Genomic DNA, 22,287 nt, shown 5'->3' with positions numbered 1-22,287 from the left:
CTCCCTTAGCCATGGATGGTGCACCCTTCTCAAGGAGTCTTACTTCATCAGTGGAATATAACTTTATTGAGAGTTATGAAATATCGTCTTAAACGCCTGCCACTGCTGTACTATCTTAACTTTATTGAGAGTTATGAAATATCGTCTTTAACGCCTGCCACTGCTGTACTATCTTAACTTTATTGAGAGTTATGAAATATCGTCTTTAACGCCTGCCACTGCTGTACTATCTTAACTTTTAACCTATTTTCCAAGTCCAATGTAGCCATCTCCCTCCATCCCATAGCAAATGCCTTTATTTAAGTTTAAGACACTAGTTTCAGACCTATATTTATCACCCTCGACTGAATATGAAATTCTGTCATGCTAGGATCTTTCTTGCCTGGAGGATCCTATGAGGTCATCAATTAATCCTTCCTCATGATCCATTACTAGGATTAAAATAACCTGCTCCCTGCTTGGATCCAGAATGTATTGATCTAAGAAACTGTCCCAGATACTCTCCATTAACTCATCCCCCAGGCTACCTTTGGCAATTTGATTTGTCCAATAGCTATGAAAATTAAGATTGCCCACAATTACTTCAGCATCTCTCTTATGCCATGGTGCTGTGGTCAGTTTGCTCATCCTCCCTGCAGTCCTTGTTCTTATCCACATATGCTGCAAGGACATCAAACCTGTTGTACATGTACAAGGGCTGCGGCTCCTCCTTTGCTACCTTCTAGGTCCCCAAACTTGCTTCACTCGCTGTCGCATCCTCTTGTCCTTGACCATGGACCGACCATCTTTGGTTGCTTCATCAATGATCTTTCCATCATAAGGTCAGCAGTGAGAATGTTTGCTGTTGATTGCACAATGGTTAGTACCATTTTTGACTCCTCAGATACTGAAGCAGCCTGTGTCCATATGCAGCAAGACATTCAGGCTTAGGCTGACAAGTGGCAAGTAACATTCATGGCACACAAGTGCTAGGCAATGAAATCTCCAACAGGAGAGAATCTCATCTTGACATTCAGTACCATGACCATCACTGAATCCCCCACCAACAACATCCTGAGGGTTACCATTGACCAGGAACTTAATTGGACCAGCCAAATAAATACTGTGGCTACAGTATTCAGGAATCCTGCAGCGAGTTATTCATTTCCTGACTCCCCAAAGCCTGTCTGCCATCTCCAAGACACAAGTCAGAAAAGTTTTTAAAATTATTCTTCACAGGATGTGGGGTTCGCTGGCTGTGCCAGAGTTTATTGCCTATCCCTAGTTGTCCTTGAGAAGGTGGTGGTGACCTTCTTGAACCGCTGCAGTCCATGTGGTGTAGGTATACCCACAGTGCTGTTAGGAAAAGGGAGATCCAGGATTTTGACCCAGCGACAGTGAAGGAACGGCGATATATTTCCAAGTCAGGATGGTGAGTGACTTCGAGGGGAACTTCCAGGTGCTGGTGTTCCCATCTATCTGCTGCCCTTGTCCTTCTAGATGGTAGTGGTCGTGGGTTTGAAAGGTGCTGTCTGAGGAGCCTTGGTGAATCCCTGCAGTGCATCTTGTAGGCTATACACACTACTGCTACTGTGCGCCGGTAGTGAAGGGAGTGAATGTTTGTGGATGTGGTGCCAATCAAGCAGGCTGCTTTGACTTGGATGGTGTCAAGCTTCTTGAGTGTTGTGGGTGCTGCACTCATCCAGGCAAGTGAGGAGCATTCCATCACACTCCTGACTTGTGCCTTGTAGATGGTGGATAGGCTTTGGGGAGTCAGAGGGTGAGTTACGCGTCATAGGATTCCCAGCCTCTGACCTGCTCTTGTAGCCACAGTATTTATGTGGCTAGTCCAGTTCAGTTCCGGGTCAATGGTAATCTCCGGGATGTTGATATTCAGGTTTCAGTGATGGTAATGCCATTCAGTGCAAAGGGGCGATTGTTAGATTCTCTCTTGTTGGAAATGGTCATTGCCTGACACTTGTGTGCCATGAATGTTACTTGCTACTTGTCCAGGTCTTGCTGCATTTGGACATGGAGTGCTTCATACCTGAGGAGTCGCAAATGGTGCTGAACATTGTTCAATCATCAGCGAACATCCCCACTTCTGACCTTATGATGAAAGGAAGGTCATTGATGAAGCAGCTGAAGGTGGTTGGGCTGGGGGCACTACCCTGAGGAACTCCTTCAGTGATGTCCTGGAGCTGAGATGATTGACCTCCAACAGCCACAACCATCTTCCTTTGTGCTAGGTATGACTCCAACCAGTGGAGAGTTTTCCTCCTGATTCACATTGACTCTAGTTTTGCTAGGGCTCCTTGATGCCATACTCGGTCAAATGCGGCCTTGATGTCAAGGGCAGTCACTCTCACCTCACCTTGGGAGTTCAGCTCTTTTGTCCATGTTTGAACCAAGGCTGTAATTAGGTCAGGAGCTGGCGGAATCCAAACTGTGTCCGTGAGCTAGTTATTGCTAAGCAAGTGCCGCTTGATAGCAATGTTGATTACCCCTTCCATTACTTTACTGATGATCGAGAGTAGATTGGTACGGTAATTGGCCAGGTTTGGTTTGTCCTCCTTTTTGTGTACAGAACATACCTGGGCAATCTTCCACATAGCTGGGTAGATGCCAGTGTTGTAGCTGTACTGGAACAGCTTGGCTGGGGGTGCAGCAAGTTCTGGAGCACCAGTCTTCAGTACTATGGAATACCCTCCACTTGCCTGGATGAGTGCAGCTCCAGTAACATTCAAGAAGCTTGACACAATCCAGGACAAAGTAGCCCACTTGATCAACACCCCACCCACCATCTTAAACATTCCCTTCACCACTGATGCATAGTGGCAGCAATGTGTACCATCTACAAGATGAACTGCAGCTACTTACCAAGGCTCCTATGACAGCACCTTCCTAATCCATGATTTCTACCAACCAGAGTGACCAGGGCAGCAGACGCATGGAAACACCATCACCTGCAAGTTCGTATTCAAACCGCACACTATCCTGACTTGGAAATATGTCGCTGTTCCTTCACTGTCACTGGGTCAAAATCCTGGAACTCCCTCCCTAACAGCACTGTGGGTGTACCTACACCACATTGACTGTAGCGGCTCAAGAAGGCAGCTCACCACCACCTTCTCAAGCGCAATTAGGGCTGGGCAATAAATGCTGGCCTAGCCAGCGAAGTCCACATCCCATGAAAGAATAAAAAAGAGCAAATGGGCGAAATGTAAAATTTCTCAACACATTGCGGAAGAGGTGGAAAAAAAAATCAAAAATCAGGATAGTTGGGGAGGAAATTTGAATAATTGCTCTCTGACCACTTTAGGTAATCAAAATGTGTTTCAGTTGCTTCTTCCATGAGATGACCTGGTTTTCAGTTGGAATGGGGAGCATATATATTGTGATGCACGCAATAACTGAGTGGGACTGGTTGGATCGACCAAAGGGGCTTTTTCCTGCCCACTCGTGTGACTTTCTGGAACATATGTCATTCCCCTACGTTGGTTGTTGGGTGTGAGGGTGGTGCAGGTGGGGTGGGGGCTTTATTTGATGTATAGAATGGGTTTTCAGTGGTCTTCCATGGTTTCCAGCTGCTGGGTGAGGAATGCATTGCTGTAGGCTCTTAAAAGGGCCAGAAATGCACCAAGCTAAGGCAGAAGGAGGGACACACACTGGGAATATCCCCTATGACTAAGAACCCCTACCCTTCATTCTCAAATATCTTCTAGGATCTTCTATAGGCAGCGATATCGGTAAGGAGAGATAAGCTCAGAAGTTTCAGAAGACCAGAAGTCTTCAAAGAGGGTGATGAGGGCATTATGGAGGGAGAATAGCACAGGCATTGAGTGGCACCTTGGCCATCTCCTGTACTGCAGTGTCAGAAACAATTTAATAACTTTACAGTGATCACCAAAGTAAATGATTCAGGAATGCCCATGCATATCCTGGAAAAACACAGGAAGCATGAACACCTCCACTTCTGCTGTGGTCCTCATAGTTTAAATATTAGGGTCATCTTGCCCTTGCTTCAGATGCCTGGATGAAATTAATGCTGCTCCTACTGGGTGCCTTTCACGATCTATATTTTCCTTGCAAAGAAAACAGTTGCCTATATTCATCAGCAAAGAACAATCATGGGGGAGGAAGAACAATGCTCAGAAACTGAATGAAATTGCAAGGATCATTAAAGCAACCCAATTGACCACATGTGGTGAGTTAAACTTAAGTGAAAGTACTTGTAGATTCAGTGGAGCAAATGCTGGCCGAGGTAGAGGTTGCAGCAGAATGTCTCACCCGCCCCACTTACTGCAACTCAGTGTCATGTGAGCTCTGCCCAAAGGCAAGTCCTTGGCTCATTTTCTGTTGATGCTTCAGCGGGAGCCATTTCCTTTGCGTTTTTTTGTCAGTGGTGGTTTACCATTGCCTTCCACTCTCAGGGGCAGGGTGAGGAGGCAGATCCCAAGTCTACTTCAACCGGAACGGGAATCTAACCCGCACTGTTGGCGTTTTTCTGAACCACATTCTAGCCATCTAGCCAACTGAGCTACTTTGTTAGCGAGAGAATCTAGCAGCAGATGTCTCAAACACCTGGATCCCAGGCTCTTGAACTGTGGGCTACATATGCTGTGAGTGAAAAGTTGGGTTTGATTTGTGATATTATAGTCAGTGGATTATGTTATATATCACAGTATAAATTAAACATTGGATTTCTCAAACAGCAAACCTTAGCCTCTTTAATCATAAATAAACTTACTGCATGTAGGTGATTCCTCCCACCTCTCTACCCCTGAAAATAAAGAACACACTGATCCCTTCTTTAAGTTTTGTGGGTGAAATATGATTTGTCGCACTGTTCGATATTTTGCATAGCTTCTCATGAAATTTCTTTCCTGCTTTGAAGTCTGGTGCACAGATTGAGTGACGGTGTTGGTGATCTGCAAGCTGGCAAATTCTGGTATATGTACTAGTCCAAACTTTAAGTTTTGCTGCTTGGCCTAATGATCAAAAATAAGTTACAGCAGCCGTCTACATATCAGCATAAGAAACTGGGGATAGAAGGCTCCTTCATGCCAGTTTGAGAGAATGAGATAGATAGTTCCTTACCCCAGTGTGAGAGATTGGAAATACCAGTTCATACCCTTTCATACCAGTTTGGGAGACTGGAGACAGATGGCTCCTTCATGCCAGTGTGAGGCACTGACGATAGAAGGCTCTTTGATGCCAGTGTGAGAGACTGGATATAGAAAGCTCCTTCATACCAATGTGAGAGACTGGAGATAGATCGTTCCTCACTCCAGTTTGAGAGACTGACGATAGATAGATGGCTCCTTGATGCCAATGTGAGAGACTGAAGACAGATGGCACCTTCATCCCAGTGCGAGTGATTGGAAATATTTGAAATGTTTCAATGTATGTTTCAGTGGTTAATAAATCATAATTGCTGTCAAAGGACGAGACCTAGAATAAAAAGATTATTTTAATTTTTTTTGCCAGGATTTCAGATATTCTGCATCTTCCTGGGATCAGCCAATAACTAAACCTGCCCATTTATACCAACTACACTAACTCCCTACCATTTCACCATTTATAGATCAGGATACACCTCCAGGATATATGGGAATCATTTGGAATACAATCGGAAGGTTTGGACACCACTTTCACCAAGGTTCGTGGAAGATTGAGAGGGTTGCTTCTGGATCCTGGGGCTTTAGGATATAAGGAGTAACTTGCATGATTAAACTTTTCACTGGAGAAAACATGCGAGGTTTGAGAGAAGTATTTTTGGTTGTACTGTAGATGGAAGCACACTGTTTGACTTGGATTGTGAGAGCAGAACTAAAGTTCGAAGTTAATGCTATTTATTTTGTATTGTAATGAAAGAATTTCACGTTGAACTGGGCTAATAGAAATATGAATGAAATTGTCTGGACAGTGTGAGTGAATGTGAAGGAACTGATAGAAGTTTTTAAAAAGTTCTAGATCACCTTTCATTTTCTTTCGTCAGGGAAACAGCCACTTTGATTTCATGCTTTCTGTGTTGTCTTGTGTTTAAAAAGGACCCATTGAAAGTTTTGTAAGGCATAAACCAAAAGGAGGAATCAGTACCAGTCATTGTGAGCCTGATTACATTTTCTGTAACAAGCTGTGTGCTCCATAAAGCTGAAATTAAGAGGAGCGCATTACTTACACAGGCCTCAACAGAGTTCAGGACAGATAATTAGGTTTTCCCCCGTCACCATAATTAATCAGCCATGAACACCAAGCACATTTAAAATGGCTTGGAGTTATCTGCCTGAAATTTGGAACTGCAACTTCATTTTTCTTGTATGACATTTCCACGAGGCGCGTTTTGTTTGTATCTTCAGACACCCGTTGGCATTTGGAATAATTTATTTGTTCCTAAAAACAGTGCAATAATGCATAACCAGCGGAGATGCAAGAGGCTGTGCGATTGTATCTGATAGAGAACCGAGGCCTTGAAATTACCTTGTGGATACTGGAAGTGAAAACTGAAAGTTTTCATACAAAATTCCCTCTATTTACTGGTTTTTGGGAGGACCTGGCTCGTTTAGATTGTAGAGAAAAGAATTTCACACCAACACCTTAAGTGTTGCTTCACTGGTGCCCCTACTATTTTGCAATTAGTTTTAATTTTGTTGGATTCAGTCCAGTTCAAATAATAATTTGAGGAACATACAGTTCCCAGTGCTTAGTGCACCATATTTGTGGGGGAGTGAAACTTTCACCCTGCTGCACTGTGTGTGTTTTGTTCACTGTGATTACAGTAAAATAATGTCCGAATGCAGCGACCTGGACAATATCCAGGCTGACAAGTGGCAAGTAACATTCGTGCCTCACATGTGCCAGGCAATGACCATCTCCAACAAGAGAGAATCTAACCATTGCCGCTTGACATTCAAAGGCATTACCGTTGCTGAATCTCCCACTATCAACATCCTGGGGTATTTGGGGGACGGAGGGGGGGGCGGGTGTCCAGAAACTGAACTAGACTAGCCATATAAATACTGTGGCTACAAGAGGTCAGTGGCTAGGAATCCTGCAGTGAGTAACTCACCATCTGACTTCCTAAAGCCTGTCCACCATCTCCTAGGCACAAGTCAGGCATGTGATGGATTACTCCCCAATTGCCTGGCTGAGTTCAACTCCAACAACTCTCGAAGTTTGACACCATCCAGGACAAAGCAGCCCGCTTGATTGGCATCCCATCCCCAAACATTCACCCCCTCCACCACTGACGCACAGTAGCAGCAGTGTGTACCATCTACAAGATGAATGGCAGCAAATCACCAAGGCTCCTTAGACAGCACCTTCCAAACCCACGACTACTACCATCTAGAAGGACAAGGGCAGCAGATAGATGGGAACACCACCACCTGGAAGTTCCCCACCAAGCCACTCACCATCCAGACTTGGAAATATATCACTATTCCTTCATTGTCGCTGGGTCAAAATCCTGGAGCTCCCTCCCCAACAGCACTGTGGATGTACCTACACCACAGGGACTGCAGCGGCACTAAAAGCTGGCCTAGCCAGTGATGCCCACATCCCGTGAACAAATAATTTAAAAAAAAATGTAATCTTCTGTCGCAAAATTCGGTTGTATTGCATCCGTACTTTTGGTGTAATGGGTGCCACTTGGGTTCTACAATATGTTGCAGTGCACGCACACTTCTGGTGCTGGTTGTGCCGGATGGTATTTGAGTGAGGTCATTGACGTGGACACGGGGATTATGCACCAGAAGTATACTGAGCAGGCCGATTGTGGTGTCAGTCAGTGGCTAACATTGATTTGATACCAGCACTGTCTTTTTCAGCCTTAAGACTCCAGTTAAGACAATCTCTAAACCTCACACAGCTAATCATGCATTCAGCTGGAGTATGGACCCCTCTGTACCCCCACCAGCGCTATTTTAAGGGATTATCCAATACTTCTGGAATCATTGCTGGTTTATTTCAATTGGTTGTTACTAAGTTTGTAGGAGTGTTTGGTGCTTTATTATGCTAATTAAAGTTGCTGAAGTTGACAGTGAGTGGGGTGACTGGTACTGAAGGACTTGGTACTGACTTCAAGGGTTCTACTTAAACTACATGCTCCCAGGTATGGGTGCAATAGTTGTCTTCCTCCTTGGCCTGAGTGGAGCGTCACAGAGCAGGACAAGCTGCTTGAAGGAGGAGGAGGAGGGCGGGGAGAAGGATGCTCAGCAGGAGGCTATATTCACCCAGGATCATCTTAAAGCAATTCTCTAACCTTGGACTCAGTGGAGAACAGGAATGATGTTTCAGATGTCTCTGCTTCACTTATGAGGTATCACTGAAATCTGCTACCTGTTACAGCCAGAACTGCAGCTATCCCATAAAGAGACAGGCATAACTGGGACCCATGCGAGTACCCATAGCCACACCTTTTATTTGGAGGAAGTGAGAGGAGTTTAAGGAGAAATTGTTCAGTGTGAGAACAAGTTCAGCCAGACGGAGGAGAGTAGTGGTGGATGGGGATTGTTCGGGCCTCTGTTCGAGGAAGAAGCGGAGAGCCCTCAGACCATCCCCGTGGGGGATGGAGGCGTAGAGGGATTTGACGTCCATGGTGAAGAGGAGGCAGTTGGGGCCAGGGAACTGGAAATTGTTGATATGATGTAGGGTGTCAGAGGAATCACGGATGTAGGTGGGAAGGGACTGGACAAGAGAATGGAGTCAAGATAGCAAGAAATGAGTTCTGTGGGGCAGAAACAGGCTGACACGATCGATCTGCCGGGCCAGTCCTGTTTGTGGATTTTGGGTAGGAGGTAGAAGCGGGCCGTCCGAGGCTGGAAGACAATGAGGTTGGAAGCTGTGGAAGGAAGATCTCCAGAGGAGATGAGGTCAGTAACAGTCCTGGAAACAATGGCTTGATGTTCAGTGGTGGGGTCATGGTCCAGGGGGAGGTAGGAGGAATTGTCTGCGAGTTGACGCTCAGCCTCTGTGAGGTAGAGGTCGGTGCGCCAGACAACAACAGCACCACCCTGTGGTATGGGCCCCAGCTATGCCTATCTCTTTATGGGATATGTGGAACATTCCTTGCTCCAGTCCTACTCCGGCCCCCTCCCACAACTCTTTCTCCGGTACATTCCATGATTGCTTTGGTGCTGCTTCATGCTCTCACCTGGACTTGGAAAAATTTATTAATTTTGCTTCCAATTTCCACCCCTCCATCATTTTCACATGGGCCATCTCTGACACTTCCCTTCCCTTCCTTGACCTCTCTGTCTCAATTTCTGGTGATAGACTATCCACCAATATTCATTACAAGCCTACCGACTCCCACAGCTACCTCGACTACAGCTCCTCACACCCCGCTTCCTGTAAGGACACCATCCCATTTTCTCAGTTCCTTCGCCTTCGTCGCATTTGTTCTGATGATGCCACTTTCAAAAACAGTTCCTCTGACATGTCTTCCTTCTTCCTTAACTGAGGTTTTCCACCCACAGTGGTTGACAGGGCCCTCAACCATGTTGGGCCCATCTCCCGCGCATCCGCCCTCACACCTTCCTCTCCCTCCCAGAACCATGATAGGGTCCCCCTTGTCCTCACTTGTCACCCCACCAGCCTCCACATTCAAAGGATCATCCTCCGCCATTTCCGCCAACTCCATGATGCCACTACCAAACACATCTTACCTTCACCCCCGGGACACCCTGGTCCGCTCCTCCATCACCCCCTACACCTCAACCCCCTCCCACAGCACCTTCCCATGCAACCGCAGAAGATGCAACACCTGCCCCTTTACTTCCCCTCTCCTCACCGTCCAAGGGCCCAAACACTCCTTTCAAGTGAAGCAGCATTTCACTTGCACTTCCCTCAATTTAGTCTACTGCATTCGCTGCTCCCAATGCAGTTTCCTCTCCAATGGATAGACCAACTGCAGACCGGCTGGGTGACCGCTTTGCGGAACACCTTCAGTCTGTTCGCAAGCATGACCCAGACCTCCTTGTCGCTTACCATTTCAACACTCCACCTTGCTCTCATGCCCAGATGTCCGTCCTTGGCCTGCTGCATTGTTCCAGTGAAGCTCAACGCAAACTGGAGGAACAGCACCTCATCTTCCGACTAGACACTTTACAGCCTTCCGGACTGAATATTGAGTTCAACAATTTTCGATCATGAACTCTCTCCTCCATCCCCACCCCCTTTCCGATCCCCCTTTTTTCCAATAATTTATATAGATTTTTCTTTTCCCACTATTTCCGTTATTTTTAAATGTATTGCCATCCATTGTTTTATCTCTACCGTCTGGCCTATTTCGATCCCTTACCCCCCAACCCACCCCCACTAGGGCTATCTGTACCTTGCTTGTCCTGCTTTCTACCCTTAATTATCACATTCCTTAGATAATATCACCACCTTCAACACCTCTTTGTTCTTTTGTCCATGACATCTTTTGGCTATCTCCACCTATCACTGGCCCTCTATCCAGCTCTACCTGTCCCCCCCACCCCCCCTTATATTATATTTCACCTCACTTCTATTTTTCCTTAGTTCTGTTGAAGAGTCATACGGACTCGAAACGTTAACTGTGTTCCTCTCCGCAGATGCTGGCAGACCTGCTGAGTTTTTCCAGGTATTTTTATTTTTGTTTTGGATTTCCAGCATCTGCAGTTTTTTGCTCTTATTTCAAACTGGTTTGCTGAAGAAGTGCTGCTGATTAGGATATGTTGATCTGATGGTCTAAAAGATAGTGATTATGTTAAAGGAATTAAAGCATCTGATGAAGTGCATTGCATTGTAGAGACTCCTGATAGCAGTAAAACATTATTAAAAACAGCCCCAGCAGTCAACCACTTAGATCATCAATGTTCACCTCAGCATCCTCCCACCCTCGGGTACTTGAGAAACTTACGTAGACTCGCTTGATAAAAAAAAATCTCTCAAATCACCCTACTTGCTTGACAGAAAGCAAAGATGAAATATTATTGAAACTCAGCTTGTATCCCAAGTCTTTCTATTTCCAGACTTAACTGTCCGGTTTCTTCTCGAAGTTGTGACCTGCTTCTTGGATCTTGCATGATCTGTAATGTGCTGATGGTGCCGTGCTTTATCTATCTTTCCTCTTAAAATTAATTAAATTTGTAAGGATTTGGATGAGAAACTGTGTTCTTAACCCACCACACACAACTGGGATCGTTTCAGCACCTTACTAGACAAAAAGTGTCTTTGTGTACATTAACATTCTACAGCTGTTTCCATATCCTCCTCCTTTTGCTATAAACTGCAGTTACCTTAGCCTCTATCTAGGCACAATTCATGCCACATTAAACAGTCCCACCCTAACCCCATAACCAGTTAACACATCTTATCAGCTTTACTATCTGCCTGTCATTAAGGCTTAAGTGGCTCTAAATATTAAGTTGAGTGTGTTGCAGCACCAGACCATTACCCCATTCAACTTGTTGGCGTGTGGTCCTTGTTCTGTGGATCAAGTCCCCAGTAACAGTTGTAGCTTCCTTCTGGCTACAACCTTGACTGATGTTCCATTGCTAGGAGTCCTCTCTTTAGAAATGTAGTCTACCATGATGGGTCAGTGTAAAGGAAAGTGTCCCACCTCAAGATAATGGGCTTTGAGGAAAAAGTCTGATCCTTTTTCTGCTCAGTACAACAATGCCCCAATGTTTCTACATTTTTGTAGCAAAAATATGCTTTGAAACATGACTGCTGAATCTTAGGATGTATTGAACCAGTGTGGAGTTTGAATTCTTTCCTGGTTAGTGCTGGTTGATGGAGCACATCTATGTGATAACTTCATTCTTTGTAAATGATCCAGCCTTGCAGTGAGCGGCAAGTGATAGCAGATAACTCATGACACTACCCTGTAACCAGCACTCAATTGTGTGATGTGGTTCATTAAAGGATAATTTATTAAACAACTGTTAAGATTTTACAGCTAGGGCATACCCTGGGGCTTGTAATTTATGGTAAGCCAGAAACTCCATGTTTTTTTAATTCATTCATGGGATGTGGGCTAGGCCAGCATTTATTGCCCATCCCTAATTGCCGTTGTTCAGAGGGCATTTAAGAGTCGATCACATTCCTGGAGTCACATGTAGGCTAGACCAGGTAAGGACGGCAGATTTCTTTCCCTAAACCAGATGGGTTTTTATGGCAATGATTTGTGATTTTTAATTCCAGATTTTTATTGAATTCAAATTTCACCATCTGCCATGGTGGGATTCGAGCCCCAGTCCCCAGAGCATTACCCTGGGTTTTCTGGATTACTAGTCCAGTGGCAATGCCACCGCTTGCCCCCAGTCAAGATCTGATAAGTAGAAGAGTAACTATCTCCCAATTCCTCAGAAGATTTCCTGTACAGTACAGGATCACAATGCGATTTATTCATTCTCCCTTCCCACCACCCCCCTTACTGCCCAACATAACTGTGTGTTCATGTATGTATGTGTATATAGAAGGAATGGAAGGCCAAGGGCCTTACAATTTGAGAGAGGAAACAAGTTGGTGAAAAATGAAACTCATCTTTTCTTCAAGAGGGAATATTTTCAGAGCTAGTTTGACCTGTGGGTGTCAGTAAACATTAGTCCTGGACCAATACATAATGCCATCTGCAAGATATAAAGGAAAGAACAAATGAACTCACCTTTATGATGGAGCCATATCACACCCTCAGGGAATCTCAGTTTGATGCAATGGTGTGAAGTGATCTACGTAATGCTAGCAAACCAAGTTGCACTCACCAAGGCTCTGAAAGCTGTAATGAGATAACTGATGGGTTTTAGTAGTGTTGGTTGAGAGAGCAATGTTAGGCGCTGCGAATAATGTCGTAGGATTTTCTTTTAAGAAATGCCCGAAAGGTTGTTTCTTCATTAAACGCTCGTTGCCATTTCATCTTATAGCCACAGAGAGAAAACATTTGCTAAAATGACTGTTGGGAGTGCATGTGAAAGAAAAGAATAATGGGAAACAAAATCTGTTCTATAATCCACAGTTGCATTAGCTGAAAATCTTCAGTAAGGTTTCACGATTTAAATGACATATATAAATTGTAATGCATAAATTATGACAAGCATCTAAAGATTTTCTACAATAGAATTTGAAGAAAATTAATTGCCCGTCACATAAAAAATGTCTTTCTAGAAAGAGTTTTTTAGTATCAGGGCTTTGATGCAACTGTTCACTGGAGCAGAGTTTATTTGCTGCAGTGCAAGATGGTTAGAAAACGTCTTTAAACTCTGTCACCTGGATGATAATGTAATAGTTTTTGCAATCCACCACAGTGTATCCTCACTATCAAACCTCTTGGGGATTGAACCCCCAGTTGGAGAAGAAAATACACAGTCACTGTTCTGATATGCTGTGGATTTTCTCTGTTTGCACATTAATCTGACTCCCTCACTGTTGCTCAGTTTGACCCAGTGTCAAATGTTCCATGTGGCTGTTTGGCATTTGTGCCAGTGCCACTCCAGGGGTGCATAACAGCCCTAGGTGAGTCAGTCTCCTGATATTTAGCAACAGCTTATGTTCCTGCTGGATCACATTATTGGTGAATATTTTTACGAGGAGGGCAGGATTTGTAATGGACCCTGCATCAGTCTCTACAATGTAATACTTTAGAGAAGGTGCACAGAAAATTTACCTGAAGGATTGAGGGACTTCAGTTATGTGGATAGGTTGGAGAACCTGGGATTGTTCTCTTTCGAGCAGAGAGGATTAAAGGGAGATTTAATAGAGGTTTTCGAAAGTGTGAAGGATTTTGGTAGGGCGGGTAAGTTTCTACTGGCAGAATGGTCAGTGTCCAGAAGACACAGAGAAGGGAAGATGAACATTTTCTTTTATGCAAGGAACTGTTAAGATTTGGAATACATTTCCTGGAATTGTGGTAAAAGCAGGTTCAGTAGCAACATCTACAAGGGAATTAGATCAGTACATGAAAAAGAAAACATTTTCAGAGCTATGGGAAAGAACAGAGTGGGACTAATTGGATAGTCCTTTCAAAGAAGCTGGCACAGTTGCAATGGGCCAAATGGCCCTGTGTTGCATGATTTCATGATTCCATGGTTCCACCTCCTCTCTCTCCATTTGTGTATAAATATATACCAGCAGCTCACTTTGACCTTTTTCTTTCCTCCTCGTAGCAGATTGATATTTTTACCTGTAGTGCAGGATTTGTTTTGCGTTGCTCTGGGCGTGTGAGCAATATGAATTCCGAAGTTTTCTCAGATTTGCTGCTAGCCCTTGAGCTAACTTCTAGAAAATCTGCTACTCTTGTCCTGCCACAGGCCTTTGAAAGTTTCTGGTTGCAGTTGGAAATGGGTCACATCTCAGGCAAATCAGTTTGTTGTGTTTCTTGCTAACTGGGTCAATTGGCAAATAGATACTTTGAATAAAATAATACAGATACTATCACTTGTAAGGAGGCAGCCAGCATGGTGGAACTTTGTAAGGAAAAGGCCTGTAGTGCTGATTCAACATTGTAAGCAATACCTTTTATTCGCTGCATATAAAGAGTCACTTAACAGCTTAACTGCATAATTCAACGATGTAAATCGCATTAAAGTATGTTCTGCTTGTTGTCACACTGAAAATGGTCCACTGCTTCTACATTCAATCTCTCTTTCTAACCGAGCATTTTAAAGAGACGGTGCCCCTCGGTGAACAGTGAGAAATTTCGGAGTGGTACACTGGGCTGCTTTCTCAAGTAAGGTGAGCAGATGCTCTGCTGAATGGATATCTGCAAAACATTCCATTTACAAAAAATTCAGGTTCTCTTCTGTAAACCCAACTAGGAAAGGAGGGACGGAGATGACCTATCTCCTCTGGTTCAGCACGGATTGCAGTGACCCCAGATTTGCCCTTGGTTATTCTGTTGATGGTTTTCACCTCATCCCGGCTGTTTCATTAAGCGGCAAGCTGTCGTCAAAACGAGGAAGGTGCTCATACTGTTACTTAGATTGTTCTCTCAGTTGGAGGTTCCTAGCAATCAGAACTTGTGGTGGGGCAGAGGGAGGTGTGTAATTATACTTTGATTTCTAGTTTTAACTGTTAAAGCACTAATACTATTTGTTGCTGTTGCAATATGGAGCTCTTATTTTCATGTCGTAGTTCCCAGAGACACTCTCACTCTTTTTAAATATAGCATTGCTTTGTGCAGATATAGGAGAAGTGCTTTTAATCCCACTCCATTTTTTACCCACTCCTAATTGTTGTTGAGCCCTTGTTGGGGCTAGCTGTGCCTCAGTGAGAGCAGTCCTGCCTCTGCCACAGAAGCTTGTGGACCCTTACTGTGCATTACAACAATGACTGTTCTTCAGAATACATTATTGGCTGTGAAGAGCTTTAGGACATTCTGCGGCCATGAAGTGCACTGTCCAAGTCTTTCTTTTGGGGTCCAGTTCCACAGGTACTGAACAATCTTTTGGTACCTCCAAACAACTGGTCAGAATTCACCTTCTTGGTGTTAGTGGGTGTTGAGGTAGAGTGGAGATGTGATTTTGTCATTATCTAATGTCTACAAACACCATTTCTAGCAGGGGCCAAGCAGCGTGACAAGTCACAGGAGCCATGCCCGTTTATTTCTCTTCCCTTGCACTGGGGCCAATAATAGCGCTCCCTACCACCAGTCCTAGCTTTGATCAACTTTCTCTACATAGACTAAAGGACCAAATCGGGGCCTTTCCTTAGTGTGTGTGTGACACTACTTGTGGAATAAGCTTGCTGCATCATCAAGGGGTGGTTACCAAAACGTTGTGAATTTGGTTGTTCAGAATATGGCCAACATTAGAAACAGCATTATGCTGTTCAGCCGCTATTCAAGTAGATCATGGGTGATCTGTACCTCTGCTCCATTTCCGCCTCTTGGCTCCATATTCCTTGATAGCCCAGCATAACAAAAATCTGTCAATCTTAGTCTTGAAAGCTCCAACTGTGCCAGCCTTTCAACAGTTTCAAATTTCTACCACCTTTTGTGTGAAAAGTGGTATTCCAGTGTTTAGGAAGGGAGAAAAACAGAAGGTTTGGAGTATAATTGGAGGCTCTGTTGGGTTTTATACTGGTTCTTGCTACAGTTCCTGTTTATCCTTATCAAGACACTTCATCGCTTCATGGGCCCAGGATGTGTTTGAATGTTCCCGTGTCTCTGGGGTTCTCGATGTGCATAACAAAAAATAATCTTCCATGTTTTTTGTTCTGATTGAACCTAATCTGTTTTTTTGCTGAGTTGCTCTTACATCTTTTTATGAGTGATCTGTATTGAGGAATTTTGAATTTTATTTCATTTTCTTTTCAGTCAACGGGATCAGTGATGCCATTTCAGCAGCTCAGTGAGTCTGATGGCTCAATTGAAGCACAATTGCCCAGCTACATGCAGCGGATTGAATTCGATAAACTACAGTTGTCTTCTCTCTGTGACGACAAGTATGTTGAGGTAAGTTCTCTCCGCCTCTCCGTGGGTCTTACCAGGACACACGCTAACCCTCAACAATTGTTCTGTAAATGACTGAAATTCCACTGTCATCAGAAATGCTGGTTATGGCTCTTGAACACTTTGAGTAAGTCATGCAGATTTATGGCACTTTTTTTTTTACATTGAACAGATGAAGCATCTCAAATGTACAACAGTATTTAATGGGTTTCATTCTTGTAGTATTTTTTGTGCAATTGTTGATGATGAACAATAATTTTGGCTTCAGCAAGCCATGTCTATAAAACCGATTTGGCTGCAATGTCTGCATACACTAGATAATAAGCACACCAAATTATATTGACCCTGTGGATACGTAAGCTGTCCTAGCCTTGTTGAATAAACTGCTCTGCTACCAGCCTGTACGGAGTACTACTGTTGCCATTGATTTAGACGGCGGTGCTGTTGCATCAGCCTGATAATCTGACGACCTGTCCCTCGTTACCAGTCTGTCTCCTCTCAGATCTCAGTTGTGTGATGTTTATCTGGCACGTAGTTTTTGATTCCGTGATAGCAAGATTCTTCAAGTGCAGACTTTTTATTCATTCACCAACATTCATTGCCCATCCCTAATTGCCCTTGTTCAGAGGACATTTTACGAGTCAACTACATTGCTGTGGTTTTGGAGTCACATGTAGGCCAGACCAGGTAAGGATAGCAGATTTCCTTCCCTAAAGGACATTAATGAACCAGATGAGTTTTTACGACAATCGGCAATAGTTTCGTGGTCATCATCAGACTTTTAATTCCAGGTTTTTATTGAATTCAAATTTCACTCTCTGCCATTGTGGGATTCGAACCCAGGCTCTCAGAGCATTATCCTGGGCCTCTAGAATACGAGGCCAGTGACAATACCACTATGCCTCCCCCAATTTGTTGAATTTGGCTTGCTAGGAGGATCATTGGCTTTCCCAGTGTGGACTGGAAACTGATAGGTGGCATGACGAGAACGCTGATCCAATGCCACTCAAGACCCAAAGGACCTCTGCTCTTGCCATCATGTACTCAACTGCAGAATACTGTAACCCGGTATGGTACTCAGCTGCACACCAAACTTCTCAATGTGCATCTCAACTCAACAATGTGCATTATCAGGTACTGTTCAACCAACCTGCCTCCCCTGGCTCCCAGCCCTGAGCAACATTGCCGCCCTCCACCCCACCATCAGGAAGGTACTTGCCACAGGCAAGCTGCTGGAGAAGGTCCACTCCAACCCAGACCTGCCTGTATTCAATGACCACCTCAACCCACCAGCAGTATGCCTTCCCTCACACCACCCCATACGGTTAAACCAACTACACTGAGGAAGTAACAGCTTAGGATCTATGGCAGGAGGATTGGCAAAGAAAACACCCACCAGAAATCACTGTCATCACAGACCTCACTGCTCATCCTCTGGCTTTGACCTCTTAAGGCTGGGCCCTTTTCAACAGTTTCTGGACTGGCCAAGGCCTCTGTGCGGCCACCCAACACCTGTGGGGTCAGCGAGACCATTCAGGCTGCAGCTGTGCTGCAGTCCAAACAATGACTCTCATTGTCAGGGAGTGTTCACTGACTAAACTTAAAGACAGGCTCAAAGAACTCTACCCAGCCACTGACAAGGCTATTGCTTGGCTCTGTGACTATGCACAAGCTAAATAAAATAAATCTGACACGTGGAAACTGGTTTTAGATGGAATTGACACCTTTGAAAGTGCTCTGCAATCATTCCCAAGCACTGCCACAATAATAGCAAACTAATTGTCCTGTGTGCAGGTTCTTTTCTTAAAGTACTTGAAAACCATTTTTAATGTTTGACAACAATTAAATACAGGAATTTGACATTTTGGGATATGACAGTCAAGTCTAGTCCTGACCTCGTTCCTACCTTTATTTTTAAAGGGGACTTGTTAATTTTGTACTGTAGCCTCTGTTACAAGTTAAACAGCTTTGTCCACAATCTGTACCCATGACATAGATCATGTTCCCCCTCAATCTCCTTTTCCAATCAATTGCAGACGCTCAGTAATTTTGTATAATTTCATGTGTAATTCTCCACACATCTTTTGACCCCTCCACTGCTTCTGTGTTATCAGACTGCTTGGCTGTCATCCAGTTTTGGGTAGACACAGCTGAACATTGAGAATAACTTGTCCTCCACCTCCATCACAAATCTCATACCGTTCCAACCAATTCCACCCGCTTCTTAGCCACTGTCTCAGGTTGAACCAGACTGTTCACAGCTTTCGTGCCCTATTCATCCCTGGACTGAGCATCAGACCCTTTTATCCTCTGCAGCTTCACCAGCCTATACTCCTGCCTCAGCCCTCTCTACTAAAACCTGCATCTGTACTGTTGTGAGCTCCAGATTCAGCAATTCCAAAGCTCCCCTAGCCAGCCACAAATCCTGCACTCTCCATAAATCTCAGCTCATTCAAAACGGTACTCAACACCAAGTGACACACTCACATTTTCTGTGTTCTTGTTGATCTACATCGGCTCCTGGTACCTTTTATGTTTCTAATTTGGAATTCTTTTCCTTGTCTTTCAAATCTTTTGTGGTCTTGCCCTCCCTACTTTTGCAAAACTTCTCCATCCCTGTAACCCACCTCCAAATTCTCAATTACTCTGACTCCAACCTCTTATATTTATATTCCATATGGATAACTCCAGTCACCCTCCCTTAGCTGTAATATTGCCAGCCTTGGTCCTGCTCTCTGTTACTCACTCCTGAAAACCCCTCCTTCCTCTACATTTATCCCTCTCCTTCAAGACCACTAAAATGCAGCTCTTGACCACACTTCTTATCACTTAATCTCTCTCCCCATGACTTTGCTTCCAATATGTCTCTGTATAGTACCTTGGGATAGTTATCAACGGAAACCCTAGTGAATCTAAAGTCAGTGGGGATCAGGGGACACTCACCAGCGGTTACAGGAAGATGGCTGTGATTGAAGTCCAATCATCTTGGCAAGAATTTCTCAGGGCTATCTTCAGTTTTTCCCTTAGGTAATGAAGCAGTTTATGTTTGCGTACAGTATGAACTGGATAACATCCAGGCGTGGGCTGATTTATGACAAGTAACATTAGCACTACACAAGGCAAGGACTGTCTCCAACAGGAGAGAGCCTAACAACTTCCCCTTTCAAAATGCCCAACTTCTTCTACCTGAAAGGATAAGGGCAACAGGTGCCTTGGAACACCATCACTTTCCACTTTCCCTGCAACACTCACACCACCCTGACTTCATCTTTGCTGGGCCAAGTCCTGGAACACTAACAATACTCTGGGAACCCCTCTACTGGAATGACTGCAGCATTTCTAGAAGAAGATTTACCACCACCACTTCGAGAGCAACTAGGGGTAAGTAATAAATACTGCTAGCGATGGCCATGGGCCGAGACTGAATAATGACAAAATACAAAAGTAGTGTTTCACTATTATATCTGTAGTAGTAGTAGTAGGAGGTAAATTTTACAATGCGTTTTAGAAAAATTATCTTGTTGCCAAGAAGCCATTAGCCTTGTTGCCATGGCGTATTTTCTAAAGAGTTCCATGGGAGAGAGAATTGGCTAAACTCTGAAATTTAAATAAGCTTCCTCTGGATATGTAAGTCGTATAAAAACTTTGTAATAGCCAAGATAGTGTCCTCAGCATTTCAGGTTATTCTGATGAAATATAACCCCTTCTGCTCCAATCATCTTCCACCAATAACCAGCCTGCAAAGGTCACCCACGGGTACCAGTGTTCCAGTGCTCCATAGCTGGCACAGTAAATCGCTACCAAAACCACAGAGGGAGAGCCATCCACAAATGTGAAACAGGAGCTTTGAGATAAATTTGCAGGCTTTCTTGCAGCTTCAGCAAAGATTTGCAATTATAAAGAGCTTTTAATTCAGTAAACCATCCTGCGCAGAGGTGCAAACAGATATAACGTACAGACTAAAATGCCTTATGCTGGCAAGCCACATGAGGTTTGTTTGCTTTGGATTAGATGAAGACTTCACTTTGAGGGAGAACGTTGTGCTGACATGCGATATGGTAATGATACTTGCATTAAATAAATATTCATATTGAGAAAATGGAGCCATATGTTTCCAAAGAAAACCTCTCTGGGCAGTGTTTGAATTGGTTTGCCAGCAACAGATTGATAGAACGCATTCTGGCCACTAACAGCTCAATGGACTGTTGAAAAGAGAGCAAGGCATTACCGTGCCTGAGTGCTTGTTTGCTTTATAATCTCTGCACTGAAAACTTTGTGTTTATGACACTTCAATGTTGAGGAACTATGCCCTTCTAGAGCAACAAAGTCAACGTATTGTGTTAACTGCAGAAAATTGTTTGGCCATTAAACTTGTTTCATCAGGTTGACAGTCTTATTCCTTGCATGCACATATTCATTAGAACAACCTGCATTGGTGAAGAGGGATTCATCAGGAAAATTAAAATTTAGAAAAACTTTTGGGATCTCTACTTTCAAAGTGCAGCTTTAGCAAATATTAATTATGCCAGGCAAAAGACTCGCAAGGTGGAGCATCTAAATTGATGTTGACAAACCGCAATTGCTTTGAAAATTGCCTCCAATTTTAACAGCTCGGATTTACCAGCCTCCTTCCATCTATGAAAGATGATGGCTATGCAATAAACATTTCAGATGGGGTGTCTTCAAATGGCGCACCTTTGCTGAAGGCTGTGAAGGCCAGTCCTTGAGGGGCAGGTCCTGCCACAAGTGTGCATATGAAGCTACCAAGTGACATTGTGGGTTTTGTTGTTTTTGGCATTGGTGCTGTTGCCAAGCTGCTGTAGCCATTGGTTTTCATGGTGGTGCATCAACCCACTGGAGGTGTCGCCAATTTCCTCTGTCATCAGCTGGTGACCCAGGTGCAGTAATTGATGTCCAGGGCCTTCATGTCACGCTTGCAAGCATCTTTGAAATGGAGTTTTGAGCATCCTGCTGGCTGTCTGGCTCCGACTACCTCACTATACAGAAAGTTCTTGGGTATGTGACTGCCTTCCATCCTGCGGATGTGGCTGAGCCACTGAAGCCGCCCTGTTTGACTAGTGCCAGCAACTTGGGAGCTCTGCCTTTGCTCTGCCAGGATATACCCATGATACACTGCAGATAGCGAAGATGGAAATTATTGCTTCTTTTCCTAGTAGCTGCAAGGCCCCCATGTTTCACAGCTGTACAACATGGTGCTGTAAACACAGGCCTTATAAACCAGGTCAGATTATATAGATAATAACCAATAGCTTAAAACATGCAGACCTTTGGCCACCTTATTATAGTCCAGAAAATTCATATTGAGGTGTTGTTTAAATATGCTGTTTGAATTTGACTATCTTTCTTCAAATTTCTCATAACTGTTGTCAGATTTTCTTCCCCGCTGATGTTCAGGGCATTGCCATTTAATCTGGTGCTTTGCAACCTTCTGCCTTGGTGCTCCTAGCTGTCAGCAATACTCTCTGACGAGGAACCCTGCCTTCCCTCTCAGCTGGATGTTAAAGATCCCATGGCACTATTCAAAGGAGAGTCGTGGACCTCTCGGTGTCCTGGCTTTATCCCTGAACATAAACAGATTTTCTGGTCATTATCACATTACTGTACATGGAACCTTGCTGTGTGCAAATTGACAGCTGTGTTTCTTATGTGACAGCAGTAACCATACTTCAAAAGTACATAATTGGCTATAAAGGGCTTTAGGCTGTCTTGTGGTCATGAAAGATGCTATATAAATGCGAATTTTTAATCCTGTAAAAGTGCCAGCATAGACACAACTGCGATGTTGTGAATGGTCTACTCGCTTGTTCAAAATATCAGCAAGAAAATCCACAATCTATATGCCAAAATGCAGTAGAATTAGCTAAATA

General features: G+C 44.0%; 1 protein-coding gene across 7 annotated transcripts in view; it reads left to right on the top strand.

Annotated features, from left to right (window-relative positions):
• pot1 (protection of telomeres 1 homolog) overlaps positions 1-22,287 on the top strand; it is a 334,309-nt gene that overhangs the window by 44,826 nt on the left and 267,196 nt on the right. For 6 of the 7 annotated variants that reach the window (XM_078568389.1, XM_078568390.1, XM_078568392.1 and 3 more), the window contains exon 2: positions 16,265-16,402. In XM_078568389.1, coding sequence (XP_078424515.1) covers positions 16,280-16,402 — 123 coding nt within the window. In that variant the 5' untranslated portion in view covers positions 16,265-16,279. Of the gene's footprint in view, positions 1-16,264; positions 16,403-22,287 lie in introns of those variants that run through there. The other variant, XM_078568395.1, reaches the window with a different exon arrangement.

Source organism: Cetorhinus maximus, chromosome 22, assembly GCF_964194155.1.
Source record: "Cetorhinus maximus chromosome 22, sCetMax3.hap1.1, whole genome shotgun sequence".
Classification (NCBI taxonomy): domain Eukaryota; kingdom Metazoa; phylum Chordata; class Chondrichthyes; order Lamniformes; family Cetorhinidae; genus Cetorhinus; species Cetorhinus maximus.
This window is presented reverse-complemented; position numbering and strand designations above follow the sequence as displayed.